Below are 23,325 nucleotides of genomic sequence, written 5' to 3'. Positions count from 1 at the left end.
GCTTACTTGAACAGCTGATAGCGTTGCCACATCGCAAACACTGACCACGCATGCATTTCTCTTCTTCTTTTCCGCAACTATTTCGCAAAGTGTGCAGCAAAACGTTAATAAATTAGTTTAAAAATGGTTGGATCAACACTAAGTGCGGATGAGAAGAAAAAGCTCATTACGCGCAACCTGCAAGAGACGCTCGGCGATGATAAGCTAACAAAAATACTGCAGGAGCGTGATTTGAAGATCTACTGGGGCACGGCGACGACGGGAAAGCCACATGTCGCCTATTTTGTGCCCATGTCCAAGATTGCGGACTTCTTGAAAGCCGGTTGTGAGGTGACAATACTGTTTGCCGATCTGCACGCCTATTTGGACAACATGAAGGCGCCGTGGCCGCTGCTCGAGCTGCGCACGAAATACTACGAGCAGGTGATCAAGGCGATGTTGCGTTCCATTGACGTTCCATTGGATAAGCTGAAGTTTGTAAAGGGCAGCGACTACCAGCTGTCCAAAGAGTACACTCTGGATGTGTACAAGCTGAGCTCTCTGGTCACCATTCACGATGCTAAGAAAGCCGGCGCCGAGGTGGTCAAACAGGTGGAATTCCCACTGCTCTCCTGCCTGTTGTATCCCGGTCTGCAAGGCTTGGATGAGGAGTACTTAAAAGTGGATGCACAATTCGGTGGTGTGGATCAGCGCAAAATATTCACATTCTCCGAGAAGTATTTGCCACAGCTTGGCTACGAGAAGCGCATACACTTTATGAATCCCATGGGTGAGTCAGAGATGATTCATCAATAGAGAATTCATTAAATAATGCAATTTTGCTTTGCAGTGCCTGGCCTGGCTGGTGGCAAGATGTCTTCCTCCGAGGAGGACTCGAAGATAGATCTCCTCGACTCGCCGGCTAATGTGAAGAAGAAGTTGAAGAAGGCCTTCTGCGAGCCGGGCAACATTGCAGACAATGGACTGCTCTCCTTTGTCAAGCACGTGCTCTTCTCGCTATTTAAGGATGGCGAGGGCTTTGAGATCAATCGTGCTGCGGACAACGGTGGCGATATTACCTTCTATCAGTATCCGGAGCTGGAGCAATACTATGCAGACAATAAGCTGCATCCGGGCGACCTGAAGGCCTCCGTGGAAAAGTACATAAATCGATTACTGGATCCCATACGCAAGACCTTTGAGGAGCCCGAACTGAAGTGAGTTACTCCATAGACATTATTCGGATATAGTTTTATATTTGTATTTGTAGAAAACTAACAGCTGCTGCTTATCCGCCGCCCGCCAAGGTGAAAGGCAATGCTGCGCCCGCTGCTGCAGGCGCTGAGGATGATGGCCCACATCGTCTGGACATTCGAGTAGGCAAAGTCATCGAGGTGGCTCGGCATCCAGATGCAGACACACTGTATGTACTCAAAATAGATCTGGCAGAGGCGCAGCCACGCACCATTATTAGCGGCCTGGTCAAGTTTGTGACTGTGGAGGAGCTGGATCAGCGACTGGTTGCAGTCCTCTGCAATTTGAAGCCTTCCAAAATGCGCGGCATTTTGTCCGAGGGCATGGTGCTCTGCACCTCCAAGTAAGCTTAGCTGAATAGCTCTCTAATAATCCCTTGTAAACTCTAACTGCCTTTTGATTACAGCGCCGATCACACAGTTGTGGAGCCTATTGTGTTGCCAGCAGCAGCTAAGCCCGGCAGTCGACTCTCCTTTGAGGGCTACAGCGGCACACCCGATGAGCAGCTGAATCCCAAGAAAAAAGTTTGGGAGAAACTCTCTGCCGACTTCAAAACGAATGCCGAAGGCGTTGCTGTGTGGAAGGACAATTTCCTGCTTACAACCGAGGGAGAGCAATTGACCAGCAAATTGGCCAATTGCTCCATTAAGTAAACCAATCATCCAGCTTACCTGAGCCGTGTAATACTGTTAAACACTTAACTAAGCCGACAATTTACACATGATCACTATCGAAATGCATTTTTGCAATTTGCTTTTATTGAGTTTTAAAAATTATATATTGCTTAAATAAAATTTTGGCGAAGAAAGTATATATTTTCAAATTTTCAATTTGGCGGCAATGCAAGAGCAGCTGATAAAATTTACTCAACGGCAAACGTACTCAATTGTGGTATCGATAACAAAAGACATTGTTGAAGTATTTTACAGCATACAGTTAGTTGATGATTAATAAACAGGTAGTATGGCATTGTGAAATACAGCTACTAATTAAATTCTTTTAGAATAATGTTTTGAATAATTAACGTTGGTAATGAAATGAATATTTGAATTTCAGTATGAGTATTTTTGCGAGCGCCTGACGATGCTGATTGGCTAAACAGCTGTTAGAGCTTTTACAGCCGTGCCAATGTACTCATTTTGCCTATCGGTGCTATCGATATTGCAAGCGTAGTTGTTTTAAAAACTTAGTTCGGCAACAGGTAAAATTTATTTAGGCGACAAAATGCCCGTGGTGGACATCAATGAGCTTGTACTGCTGCAGAAACAACAGCAACAGGTGCGAAATATATGTATATTGGCGCACGTGGATCATGGCAAGACAACGCTGGCGGATTCCCTCGTGGCAAGCAATGGCATCATTTCACAACGCATGGCCGGTTTGTTGTTGTTGTGTCTGTTGCTCATTGTGTTTCCAATTCATATGAAATTTTGTATTGCAGGCAAATTGCGTTATATGGACAGCCGTCAGGATGAGCAGGAGCGTGGCATCACGATGAAGAGCAGCAGCATTTCGTTATATTATCAAGACAATAGCAACAAGGACTATCTGATAAATCTGATAGACTCACCAGGTCATGTGGACTTCTCCAGTGAGGTCTCCACGGCTGTACGTCTATGTGACGGCGCAATAGTCGTCGTGGATGTGGTTGAGGGCGTTGGGCCACAAACACGCGCCTGTCTCAAACAAATCTACGAGGAGCAGCTGAAGCCAGTTTTGTTGCTCAATAAGCTGGATCGTTTGATCATGGAGAAGCAAATGACGCCGCTGGACGCGTATTTTCATTTGACTCAGGTGCTAGAGCAAGTGAACGCTGTGCTGGGCAGCATCTTCGCCTCCGATGTGCTGGCCAAGGAAGATTTGACGGATAAGGATAACTATGAATCGGCGCTGGAGAATGTGGATGATTCGGAGCTGTATTTCTCGCCAGCTGCCGGCAACGTGGTCTTCTGCTCTGCCTACGATGGCTGGGCCTTTGCTGTATCCGATTTTGCAGTCACCTATGCGGAACGACTGGAGATTCCACGTGCCGAGCTGGAGCAAAAGCTCTGGGGCGACTTTTACTACAATAGCAAAAAGAAATGTGTTATGGCCGGTGCCCAGGAGAAGGCCAAGAAGCCCATGTTCGTGCAGTTTGTGCTGGAGAACATCTGGAGTCTGTACGACATCATAGCCGTGCGCAAGGACAAGGAGAAGCTGCCGCTGATAGCTGAGAAACTGGGCCTGAAGCTGGCTGCGCGGGATCTGCGCCTGACCGATGCCAAGCTGCAGATCAAAACAGTGCTGGGCCAGTGGCTGCCCATCGATCGGAGCGTGCTCCAAATGGTGGTGCGCCACGTGCCACCGCCGCACTGCATCAGCGAGGAGCGGGCACAGCGTCTGCTCTATCCAGCCAATGTTGAGCTCAGCTCGCTGCCCGCTGAGACGCTGGCACTCAAGGAGAGCTTCAGGAGCTGCAATGCGCAGAGCGAGAATTTCATTGCATTTGTGTCCAAAATGATGCCCGTAGCGGTGGAGCAGTTGCCACAGAATCGGCCCAAGCGCCTGACCGATCAGGAGTTGCAGCAGCGCCGCGATGAAGTGCGTCGGCGCATCGAGGAGCGCAAGCAGCTGAGCGAGCAAGCACAACTGGAGCAGCTCACTGCGGGCGTGGAGCAGCTGAACACGCAGTCAGCTGCGGCAGAGGCAGCAGCAGAGGCAGAGCCGGAGCCGGAGCGCAAGGCCTTCGAGTTCATAGCATTTGCGCGAGTCTTTAGCGGCACACTGCGACGCGGCATGCAGCTGTATAATCTAACGCCCAAGCACGATCCCAGGCAGCCAACGCACCGAGTGCTCGACCAGGCGCCCTACGCCACTCAGGTGACAGTCGGAGACCTGTACATGTTCATGGGCGGCGAGCTGCAGCTGCTGGAGGAGGTGCCAGCGGGCAACATCGTTGGCATCGGTGGCCTGGAGTCGCACATTGTGAAGACAGCCACACTGAGCAGCACACTGGACTGCACCTCCTTCAGCGAGCTGAGCATTATGGCTACGCCTATACTGCGTGTTGCCATTGAGCCAGTGCAGCCGCAGGACATGCCGAAGCTGGTGAAGGGTCTGAAGCTGCTCAACCAAGCGGATGCCTGCGTCCAGGTCTCAGTGGCGCCAACGGGAGAGCACGTGATAACGACCCTGGGCGAAGTGCACGTGGACAAGTGTGTGCACGATCTGGAGCAGAGCTATGCCAAGATCAAGGTCAATGTGTCCAAGCCAATTGTTTCGTTCAGGGAAACCATTGTGCCCGACGCAACTGTGGACATGGTCAACGAGGCCATAGTGAAGACAGCCGACGACAAGGATATCAGCAAGAAGATAGCCACGCAGCAGACTCTGAACAAGCTGGGCACGCTCAGGGTTATAGCTCTGCCACTGCCTGCTGCCGTTGTCCAGCTGCTGGAGCAGCATGGCAATGTCTTTAAGGTGAGGTCGGCAGTTCCTAATCCAAATTCAATGAAGCCCTAATCCGTTTTGCCTTTCTAGGAGCTGGCTGCCGCGCCACGCAATGCTCTGCTCTCGGAGAAGTTCTCAGCGCTCTTGGCCTCCATTAGGAGTCAACTGGTCATTGCCTTCTCGGAGCTGCAGCTACATGGACTCAGTTCCCTGTCGCCCGCGGAGCTGGTGCAGCGCATCTGGGCGCTGGGCCCACGCAATTGTGGCACAAATATTCTACTCAATCTTAGCGATTACGAGCAGCCCGACTTCTGGTGTACACAAACCAAGAGCGATACTGACTTGACCGATCCACGCCGAGATTTCAATAGCTCCTTGGTGAATGGCTTCCAATTGACGACGGGCGCGGGTCCGCTCTGTGAGGAGCCTATGCAAGGAGTGTGCTTTGCGGTGCTCGAGTGGTCCGTTCAGTCCGAGGGTGAGGATCTAAATGCACGCGGCTTTGGACCTTTCTCAGGTGAGTCTATCCATTCTTACACCCATCTATGTACATATTACCATAATTATGTTAAATCTTAACAGGTCAAGTGTTGACAGCTGCCAAGGAAGTTTGTCGGCAGGCTTTTCAGAATCAACCACAGCGTTTAGTCACGCCTATGTACAGCTGTAATATTGTGGTCGATGCTGAAATGTTGGGTGAGTCCTATGCTTTATTATTTATATTAACATACTCGACTCTTTCATATTGAAATGTTATGTTAAATAACATAAATTCAGCCGTCTCCCATCACTGTTAAGAGGCACTCAATCGTAGTTTTACATTGCAATGTTAAGTTAAATGATTTGAGCGCTTTTAATGAAAGCTCTTTCTCTCTTGCAATTGAATAAGTGATAATAACATTGTTCTGTTGTGTTTGTATATATGAAATTTGCCAATAACATTTCCTTAGGTAGCTGCTAATAACATTCTTCTGTTCACAATATTTGTACAGAATTTACGAATGCATTGCCGACAGCATTATTATGTTCATGTTGATTTTGCTTGCTCTGTTATCTGCAATTGCTAACATTACCAGATTATGTTGTGCCCATGGATTCTTTCATTCCACAAATAAATGCAATTTGTTTGATTTATTTAACTAAAATGTATAAATAATTTATTACATATGCATTTCGTATGCACAGCAGAGCAAAAATTCATTAAAATCGTTTACATTGATCAGTTTTGTTTTAATTTAACTACTAGTAAATGCAGCTTAGATCTAACATAAATAGGCAACTAAATTTATAAATATTTTCTTTTTGTTTTGTTTATAATTTAAATGATTTGCTTCACTGTTTAATTAAGATATGTTTAAATATGTTAAATATTTTATTTAAAAAATGGAATTGATGCCATATTTTGGGTTTTCGATATGCAAAACAAATTAATTAAACAATTAGTTCGGGCGTGGGCGTGGGCGCATAATTGTTTAATTAATTCGTAATTGTTTTTTGTTTCTCATTTAAATAAATACAAAATACGAGTATTTGTTATAAATTAAGGAAGGTTTGCTAGGCGATCAGCTTAAGATCGAAAAATGCCATTTCAAATGCTTAAAGTTAAATGCTTAGCGTCTAATTGTAAATCCGTTACGTTACGTTACGTTATGCGTTACGTTACGTAAAATCGCCTCTCTGTCATGTAGTCGTTGAACCCATCTCTCTCGCTCTCTCCCTTCCGCTCACTATCTATCTCTGGGCACAATCAAGTTGATCGCGATCCTCGTTTAGCTTCAGTCACAGTAGGTTGCAGAGTATTCCGGAAATAATCCCATTCAAAATTGTTTTACTACTTAAGCTTCAGCTTAGGGTTTGCCTCTAGTCCCAGACAATGCTCTGTTGAAACTCGAGCACACGATCCCAGGGAAACTCGGGCTCGTAGTCATCCAGCGCATCGAGCGATCGCTTAACACGGCTCGTCGGCTCCGGCTGTGTCGTCAACTCCGCCGTAGTTGCTTCGCTCTGCTCCGCCTGGAGCGTAGTCCGTGCCTCTGCCTCATCGCTCGACTGTGTGCTGCTGCTGCCACTGGGCATTTGATCGCGTTCCTCGGCAGCTGCTTCGATGGGCGGCGCCTCGCCGCGTCGCTCATTGTTGCGTCCGTAATTGCTGCCCGGGAAACCGTTGAGTGAGAATTGATCCGGTCGGAAGTTAGCCGCACTGCTGTGCGTATTGTGTGTGCTCTCCGGTCGATTTAGATACTGATAAGAGCTGCCGCCGCCGTTTTGGAAGCTTTGATCCTGTGGCTGATAGTTGGCGCTGATGGCTGAGCTGCCCACCTGACCGCCGGATAGACCGCCGTAAATGGGTCTGCCATAGCTGTCCTTCTGTCCGCCCATTATGTTGCCGCCATTGTTGCTGCTGCTACCGCCTGGACGATAGAAGGGCTTCTGCAGCTGGTAGCGCTTGGGCGGCTGTACACTGGGCTTGCGCACCGAGTAGCCCGGCTTGACGCACATCATGCCAAAGACACGGATTCCGGGCACGCTCGCATAGGTGGGCTGATCATGAGCCATGGGTCCCTCTGTGAAGTGTGGAGGAATGGAACTTGTTAGTAAAGGTTGTGGTGAGAGGGTTGGATAAGATGTGGAAGGATGTTGCTTAAGGATTAAAGCGAATACGAACAGAGTTCAGATAAGGATGAAACCTTAAGAAATATTTGTCTTAGCTTGTTCCAGCTAAGAATGTAACACTTAGGAATCATGGAAGCCTAAGCTAGCTCTAACAAGCTCTGTAAGTCTTCGGATAGATGTAAGCATTAATTAGTTCTAACCAAGAAAGTAACATTGAGAAAGGATTAAAGCTTTAGTTATTTGTCTGTAAGGAAAATCTTTTTAGTTAGCTAACGATGTAAGCCTTAGAAAGGAAAATCTTAGTGAGCTAAGACTGTCACCCTTAGGAATTCAAGCCTGAGTTTTATAAGGAAGCAACACGTGGAAAGGAAAACCTTAGTCATCTATTGATGTAAGTCTTACGAAGGAAAATCTTAATTAACTAAAGATGTAAAGCCTCAGGTAGGGAACTTGTGGTTATAACTAAGTTCTCACAAAGTCTCTACTCGATTAGCTCTAGACTAGACTCTTAATTGCTTGTACCAGACGATTCTGAAGCCGTCGTCTGCTGGCTGCTGTGTTTACTTACCCATTTTGAAGTGATCCGGGCAGCGGCATATGACAAGATAGTGCGATTTGCCAGTGCGTGTGTTTTGCAGCGCCAACAGGGACCAATCCTTGGGTGAACGGCATTCGCGCATCTCAGTTGTTGCCTCGCACGTTTTGGCCAGCGTAATTGCCTGTTGAGCGGGAGTGGGAGAGGGACAGGAAGTGAGACAGAAAGGAAGAGAGCGAGAGGAAGAGTTTTGATTAGTGTAATGAATACCGTTTTCAGGCCGTCTAGACATGCCTAATGGCTGGCTAAAAGGAGTCGAGTGCATGAGTGCTGCAATTAGACATTCACTTGGCGGCGTCTGTTTTAGATTGGCTGGCCCACAGGGCTAGCCGAAGAAAGTTGCAGTGCAGCCCGCTAAAACCGCTCCCTATTGATATTCACTGATCGTGGCTCAAATTGAAAGTTAACATGCAACCCAAAGGCTGGCTGACTGACTGGCAAAGTGCAAAACTGTATCTCTAGCTGTGTAATCCATCCAAAGCAGCCACCGTTGGCTGAGCAAGTGAGCTCTGAGCCCAGGGCGTTGTCTGTGCTGTGCTGCCTGTGTGCCACATTAGCCATAAAGCTTGTCCGAAATCGCTAAAGCCAATTGCTTTGGCAGTTGATCTCATGCAATGCCTGAACTCCCATTCAATTGACTGCCATTGCCATGATTGTCCTTTTAACAGATTTTCCGTGTTACAATTGGGCTACTGTTGTTGTTGTTGTTGTTCGATTGATAGCCAATATAAGATGTTCGAGTAATGGGTATATTGGCATTACTATAGCTTATGCTATAGTTATGAGAATGTTTCTTTTCTTGAACATCTAGTGTAAAAGATCTAACCTAATCTGAAATATCTTTGATATGCATCTCAGAACTACTTCAAATTTCTGAATATCCATTAATATGGTTTTAAGACTAGGCTCACATATTGCCATTACTCAAGAATTAGACAAGTAAAATGTGACCGTTTCTATAATTAGATAAGTTATATTTTACTCTTTTAACTAATCTCTAACTCCTGTAAGCCTAGACGAGACCAGGCTAAACCTTTAACATAGCTCGTACTACCTTGCAAACTATAAAATCTGTAGCTTTTGGTATTTAAAATATTTATATATTGAATTTAGAGCTTGGCATTTTGAACAGATCTCGAGAGCTATGAAAGCTAGAGCTATCAAATTTGCTATGAGATTTTCTGTAATGCCTAGCTAGACAATAGTTAAAAGTTTTTCTTGATAGCTGGCTTCTAGTTCTTTTAGTTAGAGTATCTTTTGGTCAATCTGTTCATACTAGATCACTCTTACTAGCTGTTGCTGTTTGCTGTCAATAATTTGATTGACTTGCGGCGCTCTTTGCATGCTGCTGGCTGGCTGGCTGGCTGGCATTTCCTTTCGCCCGCTCCATTGGCTGCCAATTGGCTGCCATTCAGGTTAATGTGGCCTGCCAGTTGTGCCAGTTTTTCTAGCTAAGCTTCTGCCTACTCGCAGTCCGTTGTCCGCTGTCCGCTGTCCGCTGTCCGCAGTCCGTTGTCAGCTTTTTAAACGCATTTTCATAATTTTGCTAGTGGTACAGTTCCGGCAAGATATGCAGCACAGCAAGTGTGGCATTTAACGGTACTCGGCCGCACACAATTAGCCGCAGCCCACATTGACGATCCCGCTCATTAAACTATTAAAAACTTTTTATTATTATTACATTTATGGCAAATTTATAGTGGCAGCTCGCAGCTCGCAGCATTTATAACTCAATTATGCACCGCTGCACCACTAATTGCACCACACACTCACATTTTTGCAGCGGGTGGTTGGTGTTTGTGGGAAACTGGGAACTTGTTAGCCCATTGGCAGATCCTTCCAGGAAATCTTGAAACAAGAATCTATAAAAGCAGTTCCAGTCGTGCCCAGCCACATGATCTATCATTGATAGCAATTACTTATACGAATTGCCATGCACTGAGCAAAATAATCGCTGATCGCTGACGATATGAAAGCCTAGTAATTATGCCAGAGTTAGCCCATTCAGAAAGGGCAAACGAATAAATCAACTCTGACTCTGAGAACTTAAAAAGCCATAAAAAATTAGCTACGTATTTTGATGGTGAGATAAACCAGAGCTGAGATCATTAAGAAAATAAATCCGATTTACCAAATTGCTAGAGTTGGGATCTGAATTTGCAAAATGAGTTTCTGTTTTCCTTTTTGTTCGATTTCAGATTTCCATTGAAATTTCTTTTAGACAACTCAAATTACCTCGGCGCTCTTTAAGCAAATTTCAATTTCAATTGATTTGTGTGTTTCGCTCAGTGTATTTGGCTTGCTTAGCACGCTCCCCCACTGCTTAGATGGCAGAACTTACCTTCTTCTTATTATCACCGACCAATTTGGTGGTGTGCTGATCATCTTCGTTGAGGCTGGCCGAGCAGGGATCACGATATCTAAGGAGAGAGAGAAAAAAAAGCGAAAAAAGACAGATTGGGCTTAGTGTTTAGCAGCTGTCTGTCTAGCAATCCCCCAACTTCCCAATACCAACTCGAGCGCCCCCCGTTCCCTCCCCCACAATTGGATGGACGACGATTCGCAGTTGGGCGCAACCTGGGACGACCAGCTGAGCTAGCTTGGGGGGCATTACGGTTGGTTAGCCATGGGTTGGGCTGGGCTTCATTTCTTTTAGTTTTAGTTTTTCGCTCACCTTGATGGACAGGCGCAGAGCGGCTGGGTATAGTTGAGACGGACATAGACCGCATTGCAGACCTGCTGGATGGCGCATTCGGGCAGCAGATAGATGTGTTGATTGTGTGGATAATAATGATATTTGGTGGGCTTCGCTGTCGCTGTCTTCTGCAAATAGAGTTAGAAAGGAAATAAATGAAAAGGCGTCGAGCTGGGCAGCTATATAAGTACAATGTATTGGCTGAAGGGCATAAAACGTTGGGAAATTTTTTGAACGATTCGTTTTAATCTGTTTGCTTTTACTGCTTGCTTATTGCTTAACAAGAGCTGTATTATTTTATATTTTAATAAAAGCAGCTTGTCAATCTTAATTTGAAAAAAAAAAAAACGTTTTTTGCACACACATATATTTTATAACTTCCGTGGGGTTTGAACCTGGGCTTTCGCGCACAGTGCGGCGAGTGCTAAGTGCGCTCTGTTATAATTAACAGCATGGTAAAGCAAAATGGCAGCAGCTGGACTTGAACCAGCGATCTGCTGTTATCAGCAATGCTTGGGTGTTAAGTCTATGTGTTTGCATCAGTTACTCAGCACAGGGTGTCTGGGCATATTTACAGCATTCCTCTATTTTAACAGCATGTTAACAGCAGAGCATGTAAGCTAAATATGTTTGTCACTGGATTTGAGCCTGCGACTCGTGGTTTTTGGTCAAGCGGCAATGTTAACTAAGCTTAGCTGTTAAATTCCTACTGCTTGCATCAGCAATGCAGCACAGGGTGTTGCCCAATTTCAATGTTGCCCTGTTTATTTATTACTTAACAGAATGTTTAAGCAGAAGAAAGTTATTAATTATTAAAAAGAGTATGAACAGAATATTCGAGTTACATATAAACCTATTTGAGATCTAGTTTAACTTTAACAAAATTCATTCAAGAAACTTTTCTGAAAGTTTTTCATATCATCTCAACTTTTCAAAGTTTGAATTCTGTGCCAATCTTTTCATCAAGCAGGCAGTCAGTCAGTCAATCAGTCAGTCATATATCAGTCACTTTTCTGTATACAAACAGATAATCTGTTGTGGCCAAAAGACTTACTAATTAAACTGCAGTTGCAATGCGATTAGTTGGAGATTCAGGCGTGGGCTTGTCTACGTTTCACTGTGCTTGTCAGCTGCAAATATTTGCTTGGTTTGCAGCTTGTTTGGCTCGTTGACTTGCCATGAGCCAACACCAAGTGTATGCGAGTGTTTGTCTGAGTGTGTGTGTGTGTGAAATTGACGCAAACAGTTTTTTAATAACAGCAGACAAGGTCCAAGCTTAAATTGAAAACGGTTAAATAAAAGCAAAGAAGAAGTAGAAAATAAGCAACTCAAGATGCTATGCCAATCTTCAGCTGGACTCGGACTCGGACTCGGACTCGCACTCGGCCACGGACTGTGTGGCACTTCTGCATATAAAATAGCTGCACCACAGCGGGTTAATGGCAAACGAGACCCTCACATAATGCCACAAATTGCTTGAGTGCAACATGGGGCGCTGCTCCCCCTGCCGCCCCACACACTCCTCGGGCACTGCAACTGCCAAGCGGAAGCAGCGCGAGAAAAAAATAAAGAATAGTTATTAAGAAATTGATGCAGTAAGAAAAACCAGAGGGGCAGCAAGGTATGCTCTGCCCTTGGTAACTTCTAAACGCACCTCGGCTTTGTATTTACTTGGTAATTTGTGCTCAGAACTAAGAGCTGAGAAGTGAGAACTGAGAGCTGAGAACTGTGAGCTGTGAGCTGAGAGCTTCAGCTTTGAGTTCAAGCCCCGTCACTTCCTTTCCATAAATGCCAGCCATTTCCCTGTGCCAACTTTTCCATGTTGAAAACTTTCTAAATATATATATATATATACGAATGTATATATTCTCGCCGAGTGATGTAGGGTACAAGGGAGCACTCTCATTTCCATATGACTTTTGTTTGGCTATCAAAATGCTTTTTCCGAACTACTTTCGCATATTGTTTTAGCCCAATTTCTGCAAGTTCTGCATCGATTCATTTTCAAGTTTTTGCTGCCCTTTGTTTTCCCTTTCTGTTTGCTGCGGCAAATGAATAATAACTAAATACAATAATTAATTTGCGCTGAATGCCTTGAGGAATGTTGAGGCGAATGCCAGTTAAATTGTGCCATGATTGCAGCAAGGTCTTGCCACGATGGGCAAAAGTAAAGAGATTCACCTCTCCTTAGGAGGTGAAGCAATTATTTAATGAAGTTCCCGGAAAAAAAGTTTACTAAGAGCAGTTGCAGAAAGTAAGTTGAACTAAGAGAAAAAAACGTGAGTAAAGTTTTTAGATATAGCTGCGTGTGTATAAATAGCTGGGCTAATTGATTGTTTGATTGATAGGTTGACAATTTCGATAGCCTATAAAGTGAATTGGCAGAGATTATTTCCTATCCGTTTTAATATATAGACTATTTGACTTTAAGCTCCCATTTGGAGACTCAGAAAGATTAGTTTTACTATTGAAAATCCTTTTGTGCTCAACATTTGCTAAATTATTGACTAACTAATGAGTGAACATCAAAGCTAAGTCTTTAGCAGGCAGCTTAATGCTCAAAGCAGCCTAAAGCCGAAGTCTATTGCATTATACTGGAATTGCTTTTCGAATGTTTGATTTATTGCCTTCTTGAGGAATTGACGAAAGGCTTAAAGTCTAACGGCTTGGATTGAGTAGATTGGCTTGATTTATCGTTTAAAATGTTAATATACAGGCAATAAAAAAACAAAAAACTATTCCATTATGCATAGTACTCAAAAGTAAACCAGGAAAACTGAGTGCCTATCATCGAATTTCGGGTAGTGTGTATGCCAATTAATGGATTGACTGATTGATGTTTAGCTGAAACTTTGAAGATTTTTCGCTAGTTTTTGTTCTTGTAAAGAATATATATAGAAAATATATTCTGATTGAAACTGATAGAAGATTCATTGATTGCTGATTTATGATTGTGGCCTAACTCGTATCCTGCTTGAGGGAATGTTTAAACAATAGCACCAAATTCCAACTCTGTTAGCCAGAGAAATGAATTTCGTAATTTGAATTAGTTTACCTCATTTTCAAAACGCCTTTTAGGTATGTATATCTATCTATATTATGACTGATGCACTGCTTAACTGATTGCTGACGAGCCAACCCACAGTCCAAATACTGACAGCTTGAGTCGCATACCCAAAAACAAAATCTGTTCCTCAAGTGAAAATATTGTTCATAATGTCCAAATACTTCATACTTCATACTTTCATAAGCTCCAGCTAGCATCTCTCTTGCCATAACAAAGACATCTCCAGCTTCAGCTCCCGCTCCAGCTTCAGCTTGTTTAACAAATCAAGCGCGCCTCGCATGACTCATACGCCATGTTGGCTGTCATTGTCAATTGGCCTTTGCTTGTGCAAGCTCCAAGCTCAACTCTCACTCGAAGTTTGTTGGCAATTTTCCTAACTAATTGCAACTTGTAGTTGTTGTTGTTAGTGTTGTTGTTGCTTTTGTTGTTGTTACTAGCTCCTTGCTACTTAGCACATAATTGAGCTTAACTTCTTTTTAGCTTAGTCGCCTCTTTAGCTCTCTTGAAATTGCGCTTCCCATGCCAATCATTTGCATTTGGCCTGAAGCCTCGAAACATTTTTGTCTCTTCCTTTCGCTCTGGCTAACTGGCTAAGCATTATTGAGTCTTGCACTGAGTCAGTGTTGTTGTTGTTGCTGTTGTTGTTGTTGTTGATGTTAGTGCAGTCAGCTGTTTGTCACATCTGTCGCCTCAACGCTCGCTCGCTCGCCTGCCTCAATTGTTGTTGCAGGGCCATCGAGGCTTTGGCTTTGACTCCAGCTCTGGCTCTGGCTCTAACTCTAACTCTGGCTTGTTGCCTGTCTCGTTGGCTGACTGCCTGGCTGCCTGTCTCTTTCACTTTGGCCTAAGTACATTTTTAAATATTTACCATGTTGTTTTGGACAAGCAACTGGCAACTGGGCAGGCAGCTGGCAACAGGTGGGGTTTGCGGAGCTTCGCTTATATTTTCTGCTGTTGTGTTTCTTTTGTTTTTTTATCTTTTCGCTAAAGAATTTTCCACGAAATGCAAATTAAAGCGTCGCTTGGTTTGTTGTTGTTGTTGTTTTTGCTTTTTGCTGTAGTTTAATTTTTATTGGCACACGGGTTAGAGTTCAGAGTGTAGCAAAACACCCACAGCCTCTGCACAGTTGGAAATCGTGTTTCTACCTTTTCGTTTTATATATTTCTCTCGCGCTCTCTCTCTCTCTTTCTCTCTCTCGAGTGCTGCGCCTCATGAAGTGGCACGACCTTTTGTAGCATTTTCGCCGTTGATGCATTTCGAGTGGCATGAATTGCGTTTTGATTGAAAAGAAAGTGACATTTCCGCTGATTTCTTTTGCTGCTGTTGATTTTACTTTTCTGCCTGTTGCAGGGGGCCAGCTGAGTGGGCGGGGAGGAGGAGATGGTGCCAGGGAGTTACAGGTGTCACAGCTGTTGTTGTTGCCCAAGGTTTGTTTAGTTCGCGCTGCAGCGTCAATTAAACGCCGAAACTGTTTGCTACAACTTTGACACCTAATTTATCGACGGTGTGCAACGCGGCGTATGTGTGATTTCGCATATTTGCAGCAAGCAAATAGCAGCAGCGAAAGTTCTTTGATTACTTTGATTGAACTAGGCCCCTGGGCGTACTGTGATTGATTTGGGGTTTTACTCAACTTTGAGTTCAGCTGCAACTGCAACTGCAATATGTAATCGATTAATCGATAGCTGTTTAGTTATTTTATATAAGTTAGCTACCTGATATAAGTCTTTTATAATATTATATATAATTCAAACATTTCTCGCTATATTTGATCTTGATTTTTACTTGTTATCGATAGCGCATATATCGATCATAATGTATTTCATATGAGACTTTGCTATTTCTAAGTCTACTCTAGTCAAATGTTCTCTCGTCTATGGCACGAAACGTGTTTTAGCTATTTTTAAAGCTATGCCTAATTATCGATTGCAAACTTATCGATTAACTTTAGTATGTGGCCTTGCCAAACATTTCTGTTGGCAAATACTTTCCCTTCTATCATTATTAATTATTTGTGTAACATGATTTGATCTATAGACTCAAATTAATGCTGTTATCGCCATGAACTCGAGCCCGAAAAGTATCGATAAGCCTCGGCTAGCTGTAATTCATTAGCCTAAAAGCTAATGCACTTAGTCAATTGCTGGTAAATTTATGCCCCAAGTCCAAGTCCTAAACGTTTAGCAGCCTAGCGCATAATTTCCACTTTCCTTAGATTTTCTCTTCTTTTCCACTTTTCTGCCCGCTTGATTTATGCCAGCAGCAGGAAATTTATTTTTAATGAGCGACAGCAGTTGTTGTGTTGTTTGTGTGTGTGTGTGTGTGTTAGGAGCTAATGCTAAGCGCATTTAGCTGACAGCTTGTAGTTACAATAACTGAGGGCTTAAGGCCGCAATGGAGGGGCTGGGAGAGGCTGGCTTATCTTTGCATCTCTCTCGTTCTCCCTCTCTCTCTCTCTCTCTCTCACTTTCTCACTCTCAGATGCAAATCACTTGCTATTATTCAAATGCGCACCCTGAAAGCCAAAAGCTGTTCAGTTTCAATGCAAATGCTCTATAGTTGTGGAGGTTTACTGCCACGCCCACTCTGCCCACTTGGCCGTTACTGAAGTGACTTTCTGTGTAGCTGGCGCGCAATTAATAAATAATTTTCATTTCATTTTCATTTTCATTTGAGATTTGATTTAATTACGTGAAAGTCACAGCGCTTACAGTTGAGGCACACGCCCCCAACATCCGCTTTGGCCTCTGCCCCCTCCCCCACCTTGCCAGGGGCTCTGTTCCCCTGCTGTGTTGTGGGTTGTTTATGGTGTAAAAGAACAGAAAATTAGTTGTCATTATGTGTGTGTGTGTGTGTGTGAGAGTGTGTGTGTGTGTGTGTTGCGCATTGTTTGTGTGTGATTTGTTATACCCTAAGGTAAATCGTTGGGCGTGTGTCAGCAACAGGTATTATAGAAGGTATAATATGCATATATAATATAGGTTATATATATAGATTGAAGAATTCCTAAAAATATCTCTAGATTCTAATCAATAAATAAATAAATTCAAAAACTTAAACACTTAAAATTCGCATTATAAATAACATCAATTACTATATATATTTTTTTGGCTCAACAACTTTTCCAATAACCCTCGTTGTTCATCTCAGCATTTGCTTAGGGCATTTGCTAGTCGTGCATAGCCGCCTAGAGCACTCTTACTTATACCGAATTTGTTGTTGTTGTTGTTGCTTTGCTTTGCTCTCGAGGGCTTTTTATTTGTTATTTAATTTGATGCGTTAAGTGAAAATGAAATTTTGTTGTAAATAGTATGTGTGTGAACATGTGTGTGTGTGTGTGTGTTGTGAATGCTTTATTTAATTGCTGCTTGCTGGTTCTTGTCAGCTTATTGTTGTTGTTATTTAAAGAGCGTGAAATTTCAAGTGGATTGTCGGCTCACGATGTTGCCGCCGGCTATTGTTGTTGCTGCTGTTGCTGCTGTTGGTGGGCCAAAAGCTACCGAAAATCTGAAGATTTGACTACTGTCAGTTGCTGTTGTTGTTGTTGTTGTTGTTAAACACAAACATTTCACTTGAGCTTGCAGTTGTTGTTCGCTTGTTATGTTGTTAACTGTAGTTTCTCATGCAAATCCACGCAATTCATTTGTTTGTTTATTTGCCTTCAATGTTGCTGCTGTTGCTGCTGCTGCTGACGTTGTTTGTTGAACGCTTTTTCCGGTTTGCTGGCCATTGATAGCCATCTGCCAGCCGAGCCAGCATCAAGCAGCATCCATAGCGCAGTTTATAAGCAAAAAAAAAATGTATTTTTCTTGAACTCCGCTCGAGACTCACCGAAGAAGAAATTGCTTTTGCCCGCGGGGCGTAATTACAAAGAAGGTTCAATAAATTCGCCAGGTGATGGCCAGCATTTGCTGCATCCGTTACTATACCATAAAGTTCAGAGTTGAAAGCTATAGCCAGAGAGCAGCCAGAGTCGGTCTGACTCTGACTCTGACTCTGAGACACCACACAGCAGTCGTAGAGCCAAGGTTATTGTTGATGCTTTGTATAAATTTCTTTGGATTTTCTATCAGTTCATTCTTTAGCCAAAGTTTCTTAATGTCTTTTTAGCTATAAACTGGCTTCGGTGTTTGATATTTTGTTTATAATACTAGCTCCAAAGCTTTCTAAAATAACTTTTATGCAGCTTAGCTACGATTTTTATACCCTGAACCCATTGAAAATGGGAAATCAGGGTATAATGGTTTTGTTAAAAGTATGTAACAGGCAGAAGGAGGCGTGGCAGACCCCACAAAGTATATATATTCTTGATCAGGACGACAAACTGAGTCGATTTGGCCCTGTCCGTCTGTCTGTCCGTCCGTCCGTCCGTCCGTCCGTCCGTCCGTCCGTCCGTCCGTCCGTATGTATGAACGCGTCGATTTCCGAAGATATAAGAGCTAGAGACTTCAACTTTTTTTTAAAATGTCCGTATATATCACGCGCAGATCGAGTTTATCACTAAAAAGCGATAACTCATTCCGATATTTTTTTATCGATAAAAAACCTTATCGAAGATCACTTAAATAATTATATCTCCTACATCTTTCAAGCTACAGTCTCCAAATTTAAAATGTATATAAAGATATATTTTATACAATTTCGGTTTTTGTTAAAATTTACCCCCCACCCCTAAATCCACCCCCTCACCCTAATCTTTGTAAAAGTCGTATATCAAATACTAGAGACTTGTGCTTCGGTATACACATACATTTAAACAATATGAATACGTTCTGAAAGTTTCATTACGATCGTACGTCTAGAAATTAAATTATTCAACAAATAATTTCTCCTAATATTGCCAACACTGCAGCGCAACCAAAGCGCAATCGCCTGTATATGTGAGTGTGTGTATATGCGTGTGTTTGTTTGTATGTGTGTGTGTGTGTGTGTGCGTGTGTGTTTGCTAATTATTATTGAAATATCAGTTGCTTGTAGGGTTCAGGGGATCTCGTAGTCGAGCAGTCTCGACTAGAGCTTTCTTACTTGTTTACTATCATATCTCACTAACTATCAAGCTATTCTTTTCAAGCAGTTTTTTTTTAAAATTAGCCTGAATGGAGTTTTTAAATTGTTATAGATGATTATATATATTAAGATATCTCTAATACTAGGAATTTATAAGCGTGTTTTGAGTCTTTTGAAATCCATCCGTGGAGAAATTGATATTGCCATTCTGATTGTTGCTCAAAACATGTTGCTCTGCTTTATATATGTTTCAAAATCGTTGTAATTTCTAAAGATATATTTGCAAATAAGTTTATAGAGTCTTTCTTTTGCAAAAGGTTTGATATAAAAGAAGTCTAACAATTCTCTTAAATACCTATATATCAAACAGCTAGACAGCTATACGACAAATTTACTGTGGTGAATGCTTGAAAATGTCTGAAATATTGGTCTATGACGTTAGTCTATGACAGTCTTATATATGTATACATTTTATATCATATAGTGGTATTGGTCAACTCATACCTCTTCAGTTTAGTTTCTTATATATGAGAAAAAATGAAGGATCACAATATCATACATTTTCTATAAGAAAAGACGATAAGAAATAGTCTATTGTACATCAAAAACCCTTTCGATAACAACTATGGCTAGCGTAGTTATGACCAGCCTCATATATATTAAGGTATGCGAGTGTATAGCAAATATATAACTAAGGGCAAATAAACCATCCTTAGCTGATTTATATGTTGGGCAATTCAGTTAAGAATTCTTAGCGCTGCTTCGTCTCGGCTTTAAAGGTCCACAGTCCATTTGCTCCAATTGTGCCCATTGGCAACAGTGTCTTCTAAAAAACAAACAACACGACATCGGCGTCATCAGGGACAGCAGCGACTGCGTCTGCTGCTCATGCCATTACCACACTGCCATCTTCAGTTGCAGCAGTTGCTGTCGCTGTCGCTGTCTTTGCGCATGCGTAACTGATATCCATCTTGGGCGGTGTTACATTTTCTCCATATACACATATATATGTATATGGGTATATCTATATGACTTTATATATATATAACAATTTTTTTGTGCCGCGCATAACTTGTCAAACAACAAACAAAGCCGGATGGGCCGACGCAGCAGCGAGGCCATGGTCAAGTCAACTCGCCATCCTGGCCATGTTGCAGCAACAGCAGAAGCAATAAAGGCAGCAACAACAGCAACAATTTTCTATGATATAAGTGTAACGCGTCTCATAAAAAAAAAAACTCGCCCAATGTTTGCTTCGTAAGCGTCGTAGATTGCATCAAAGCGTTGCAGTGGCTGGCGCGCACAGGTGTAAAAGGGGTAGGAGGAGGAGGAGTAAGAGGGAGGGGTGGCAGCAGGAGCGGGCGGAGGCTGGTGGGCTGCTGTGCACATGCACAGCAATTACATTATTTTGCAGGCGGCGTTGGCAACAAAAATTGAATAATCCCACATGTGGCAACAACAACAACAACAGCAGCAAGAGCAGCAGCAGCAGCAGCAACATTCCATGCAACTCGTGTTCATAATTGTTGCAGGCCAAATAGAAAAGAGGAAGAAACGTGGCAAGCGTTTAATGTGTCAAATGCAAGTGCAACATGTTGTTGCTGCTGCTGCAATTGTTGCTATGAGCTGTTGCTGTTGCTGTTGCTGTTTTAACACATTTATTCACTCCAATTTGTTTCTAATGCTCCTCTCTGAAATGCTGTTGCTGTCACTGTTGATATTCTTGATGTTGCTGCTGCTATTTGTTGTTGTGCTCGAAATGTTGCTGTTGTGGTAAAAGTGTTGCTGTAAACTGTTGCTGTCGCTCTATTCATTCTAATTTGTTTCTCATGCCTGTCTCTCGAATGTTGGTGCTGTCGCTGCTCAAATGGTTGCTGCTGCTGCAACTATTGTTGCGGTTGCTGTGAGATGTTACTGTTGCTGATGTGTTGAATAATATTTAGTTATTTCAATTTGTTGCTTAGTGCATCACATTTTGTTGCTATTGATAGTATGTTGCTACGGCTGTTACTGCTGCTCCTGCAATCTGTTGCTGCTGTTGTCGCTCTTGATGAAATTTGCTGCTTGAGCTCTTTGGGGCTTAGAGCTCATTTTGGATAGTTTTCATAACTGTTGCTGCTTCTGTTTGCTGCTTCTGCCATGTGTTGCTGCTGCTGCATGCCTCCTACAAGTTGTTGCTGTTGCATGAGCAATTCAGCAATTCTAATGTGCTCTAATTCGATAGCAATGCCCGTCTCCCAGAGCTATGTTGTTAGTTAGCCTTTCAAACATGTTGCGGCATCTGATGTTGCTGCTGTTGTTGTTGCAGCAGCTGTTGCTGTTGCTGCTCTAACTACAGTCAGTTGCTGTTACATTTGGAAACATTGAATTCCTATAATTTGCTAGTTGTTGCTGCTGCTGTTGCTGTTGCTGCTGCTGTTGCTGCTGCTGTTGTTTATTTGAGCAGCTGTTGCTGCTACCTTAAACAATTCTAATTTGTTCTAATTTGTTTCGAATGCTCATAGTGATTTTAGGAGTCTTGTCATAAATGTTGCTGCTGCTGCAATGCTGGTAGCAATTGTTGCAGCTGCAGCAGCAATCTATACTAATTTGTTCTAATTTGTTTCTAATGCCTGTCGCTTCGAGCTATTTTTGTGACTTGTCATAAGCTCTTAATTGTTGTAGCCGTTGTAGCTGATGCTGATGCTGCTATTGCTGTTGTTATTCTAGATGTTGCTGTTGCTGTTGTTGTTGTTATTGCTGTTGTCCGAGCTGCTTTCGTGTTTAATGCGCAGTGCCGTAATATTTTTCTTTATGCTTAGTACTTATTACTTATTGCTGTTGCTGTTGTTGGTGCTGTTTCTGTTGCTGTTGCTGTTGCCTCTGGCCGAGTTTATTGTTCTAGTTTAGACCTACCATTTCCCCTGGTCAGCCGCTCCCCCCGCCTTGGGCACTGTTAACAGTTGTTTCGGCTGCTCCGTCGAGTTTGTTGAACTTTTAATGAGTTTATATGGGCGCGCATTATATGATTTTTAACGAGCAATGATGCATTTGCTTGCTGGGTCAACTTTTTCGAAAAGACATCCAATGCCCGCTGCCCATGGAACGGATGCGCCTTTTAATGAGCGGCTTAATTATTTTAGCTGGGGGCATTCAGAGTTTTGGAGCAGCAATGCATGGATTGCAATCAATGCTGTTTTGTTTACTCTTCTCAATCACGACTTGCACTCGATTAGTTCTTCAATTTATTGTCGGAATTTTGTTATCTTTCACTTTGATTACGAACCAATTGCAGTTCCAGACATGATTTATGCTGCAACTGTTGATGGTAATGGAGAGGTGTTGGGCAAAATTGATCGATTTTTATAAAGCTCTTGCCATTGATTAAGCGGCGCCTATAATCGTTTCATCTCGTTAGTTACGCCTTGGCAGTTTTAATAATCGATTAATCGTGTTATACAACGGATTTATTTAGATTATTAGCATTCATTAAGTAATGCTATGAGCTAATTTGTTGTATCATTTACTTGTAGTGCTGAAGAATGATGCATGTCTTACCTTTGCCTTGAATTTCAAACTCTACCAGTTGTTATCGATATGTTATCGAAGGTTACTTTTTCTTTCGTTCACATGAAAGACATTTCTTTGCTTTCCGATATTATTTAAAATGAGTTAAACCACCTCAAATTCTTTCATTTGAAATTACTTTTGGGTTCTTGTGGTTTTTCGATTGAAAGTTTTTTCAGTTGTTGTTTATTTTCTTTGAGCTGTAGCTCAACTTTTGTTTTTGAGCCCGTTTCGCAATCAAGCCACTCATAATTCGAAAGACAAAATTCACTTAAGTGCTTCGCTATGGCATGCCAGCGAGCTAACGGGTCGCTTACCTGGTCGTTTACCTCACAAAGCACAAAGTCTTTGACCACCCCGACGCCACCTAACCGCAAATGGTCAAAATGTTTACATTGTTGCTGTTGTTGTTGTTGCTGTTGTCCCTCAACGCTAATACGCACAACAAACATTGCAGAGCCGGTGCCGGCTGCCGCGCTTGTTCAAATGATTTGTAAAGATTTGTTTGAAATCTTTCACGTACAAAGCTTGCGGTCAATGGATGAGCTTGTAAAAGGGGGTGTGTCTTACCTGCAAATGTAAAAGAAAGCGAAATTAGTCCAACAGAAGTTTAACAAAATGAAAATGAAATGAAAATGAACATAATTATAATTATAATAATAGCAACAAAAAATCAGTTAATACAACTGCCAATTCGCATTTAAATAAGCCATCAAAACTTTCTACATGTTGCATGATTATATTTGTATTTTTTTTTCATATTTTTTTTCTGATCTGTGGAAGAAGTCGCCGCGGAATTCAATGAAGCGTCGACTGCAACAACGACGCGTCGTTGCCTTTAATTTGTTGCGCCTAATTATTGCTGTTGTCGGCTGTCTTTTGTCTTTTTGGCATTCGCTGAGCTATGCCTGGCATTATAATATGTAGTTCTGCGTCTGTTAAGGGGGCCTTCGGGCCAACACTTTCTTTATTGGACTTTCTTTAGATTTATCTTCTTTGGCTGGCTTTGGCTGTGTAGCGCCTGTGGCATTTGCTTTCCGACTTCTTTTGTTTTTCGCGCGTTGCGCTTCACTGTTTTTCGCATGGCTTTTCCAAAGACCAACAAGACGCTGAATATCAAGATGAAGAAGAGACAGGGA

At 42.7% G+C, this 23,325-nt stretch overlaps 3 protein-coding genes across 4 annotated transcripts in view; 2 read left to right on the top strand and 1 right to left on the bottom strand.

The window, feature by feature from the left end:
- Nucleotides 1-44: 44 nt before the first annotated feature.
- On the top strand, nt 45-2,044 carry TyrRS (Tyrosyl-tRNA synthetase). Its single transcript, XM_018100604.3, has 4 exons — nt 45-769; nt 830-1,196; nt 1,250-1,576; nt 1,640-2,044. Exons 1-4 carry the CDS (start codon nt 124-126, stop codon nt 1,884-1,886), a joined length of 1,587 nt encoding a protein of 528 aa, XP_017956093.2. The 5' UTR covers nt 45-123; the 3' UTR covers nt 1,887-2,044.
- A 319-nt stretch (nt 2,045-2,363) lies between these two features.
- Nucleotides 2,364-23,325, top strand: part of LOC108651147 (elongation factor-like GTPase 1) — a 90,089-nt gene continuing 69,127 nt past the window's right edge. Inside the window, exons 1-4 of the mRNA XM_018100618.3 lie at nt 2,364-2,611; nt 2,675-4,692; nt 4,753-5,179; nt 5,245-5,358. Of these exons, the coding sequence (XP_017956107.3) occupies nt 2,458-2,611; nt 2,675-4,692; nt 4,753-5,179; nt 5,245-5,358 (2,713 nt within the window). The 5' untranslated portion in view covers nt 2,364-2,457. The remainder of the gene's footprint in view (nt 2,612-2,674; nt 4,693-4,752; nt 5,180-5,244; nt 5,359-23,325) is intronic.
- Nucleotides 5,817-23,325, bottom strand: part of dsx-c73A (doublesex cognate 73A) — a 35,042-nt gene continuing 17,533 nt past the window's right edge. The window contains exons 2-5 of one of the 2 annotated variants that reach the window (XM_018100598.3): nt 10,545-10,693; nt 10,212-10,290; nt 7,844-7,994; nt 5,817-7,226 (exon numbers count right to left, since the gene is read on the bottom strand). In XM_018100598.3, coding sequence (XP_017956087.2) covers nt 6,523-7,226; nt 7,844-7,994; nt 10,212-10,290; nt 10,545-10,693 — 1,083 coding nt within the window. In that variant the 3' untranslated portion in view covers nt 5,817-6,522. The remainder of the gene's footprint in view (nt 7,227-7,843; nt 7,995-10,211; nt 10,291-10,544; nt 10,694-23,325) is intronic. The other variant, XM_089259456.1, reaches the window with a different exon arrangement.

Source organism: Drosophila navojoa, chromosome 4 (genome assembly GCF_054131105.1).
Source record: "Drosophila navojoa isolate 15081-1374.11 chromosome 4, UAZ_NAV_1.0, whole genome shotgun sequence".
Classification (NCBI taxonomy): domain Eukaryota; kingdom Metazoa; phylum Arthropoda; class Insecta; order Diptera; family Drosophilidae; genus Drosophila; species Drosophila navojoa.
This window is presented reverse-complemented; position numbering and strand designations above follow the sequence as displayed.

Bases quoted from the DNA above. Each gene is read 5' to 3' on its own strand.
- TyrRS (XM_018100604.3), top strand. From the start codon at position 124: ATGGTTGGATCAACACTAAGTGCGGATGAGAAGAAAAAGCTCATTACG. The intron at 770-829 runs GTGAGTCAGAGA...TTTGCTTTGCAG, and splicing joins ACACTTTATGAATCCCATGG to TGCCTGGCCTGGCTGGTGGC. The intron at 1,197-1,249 runs GTGAGTTACTCC...TTGTATTTGTAG, and splicing joins TTTGAGGAGCCCGAACTGAA to AAAACTAACAGCTGCTGCTT.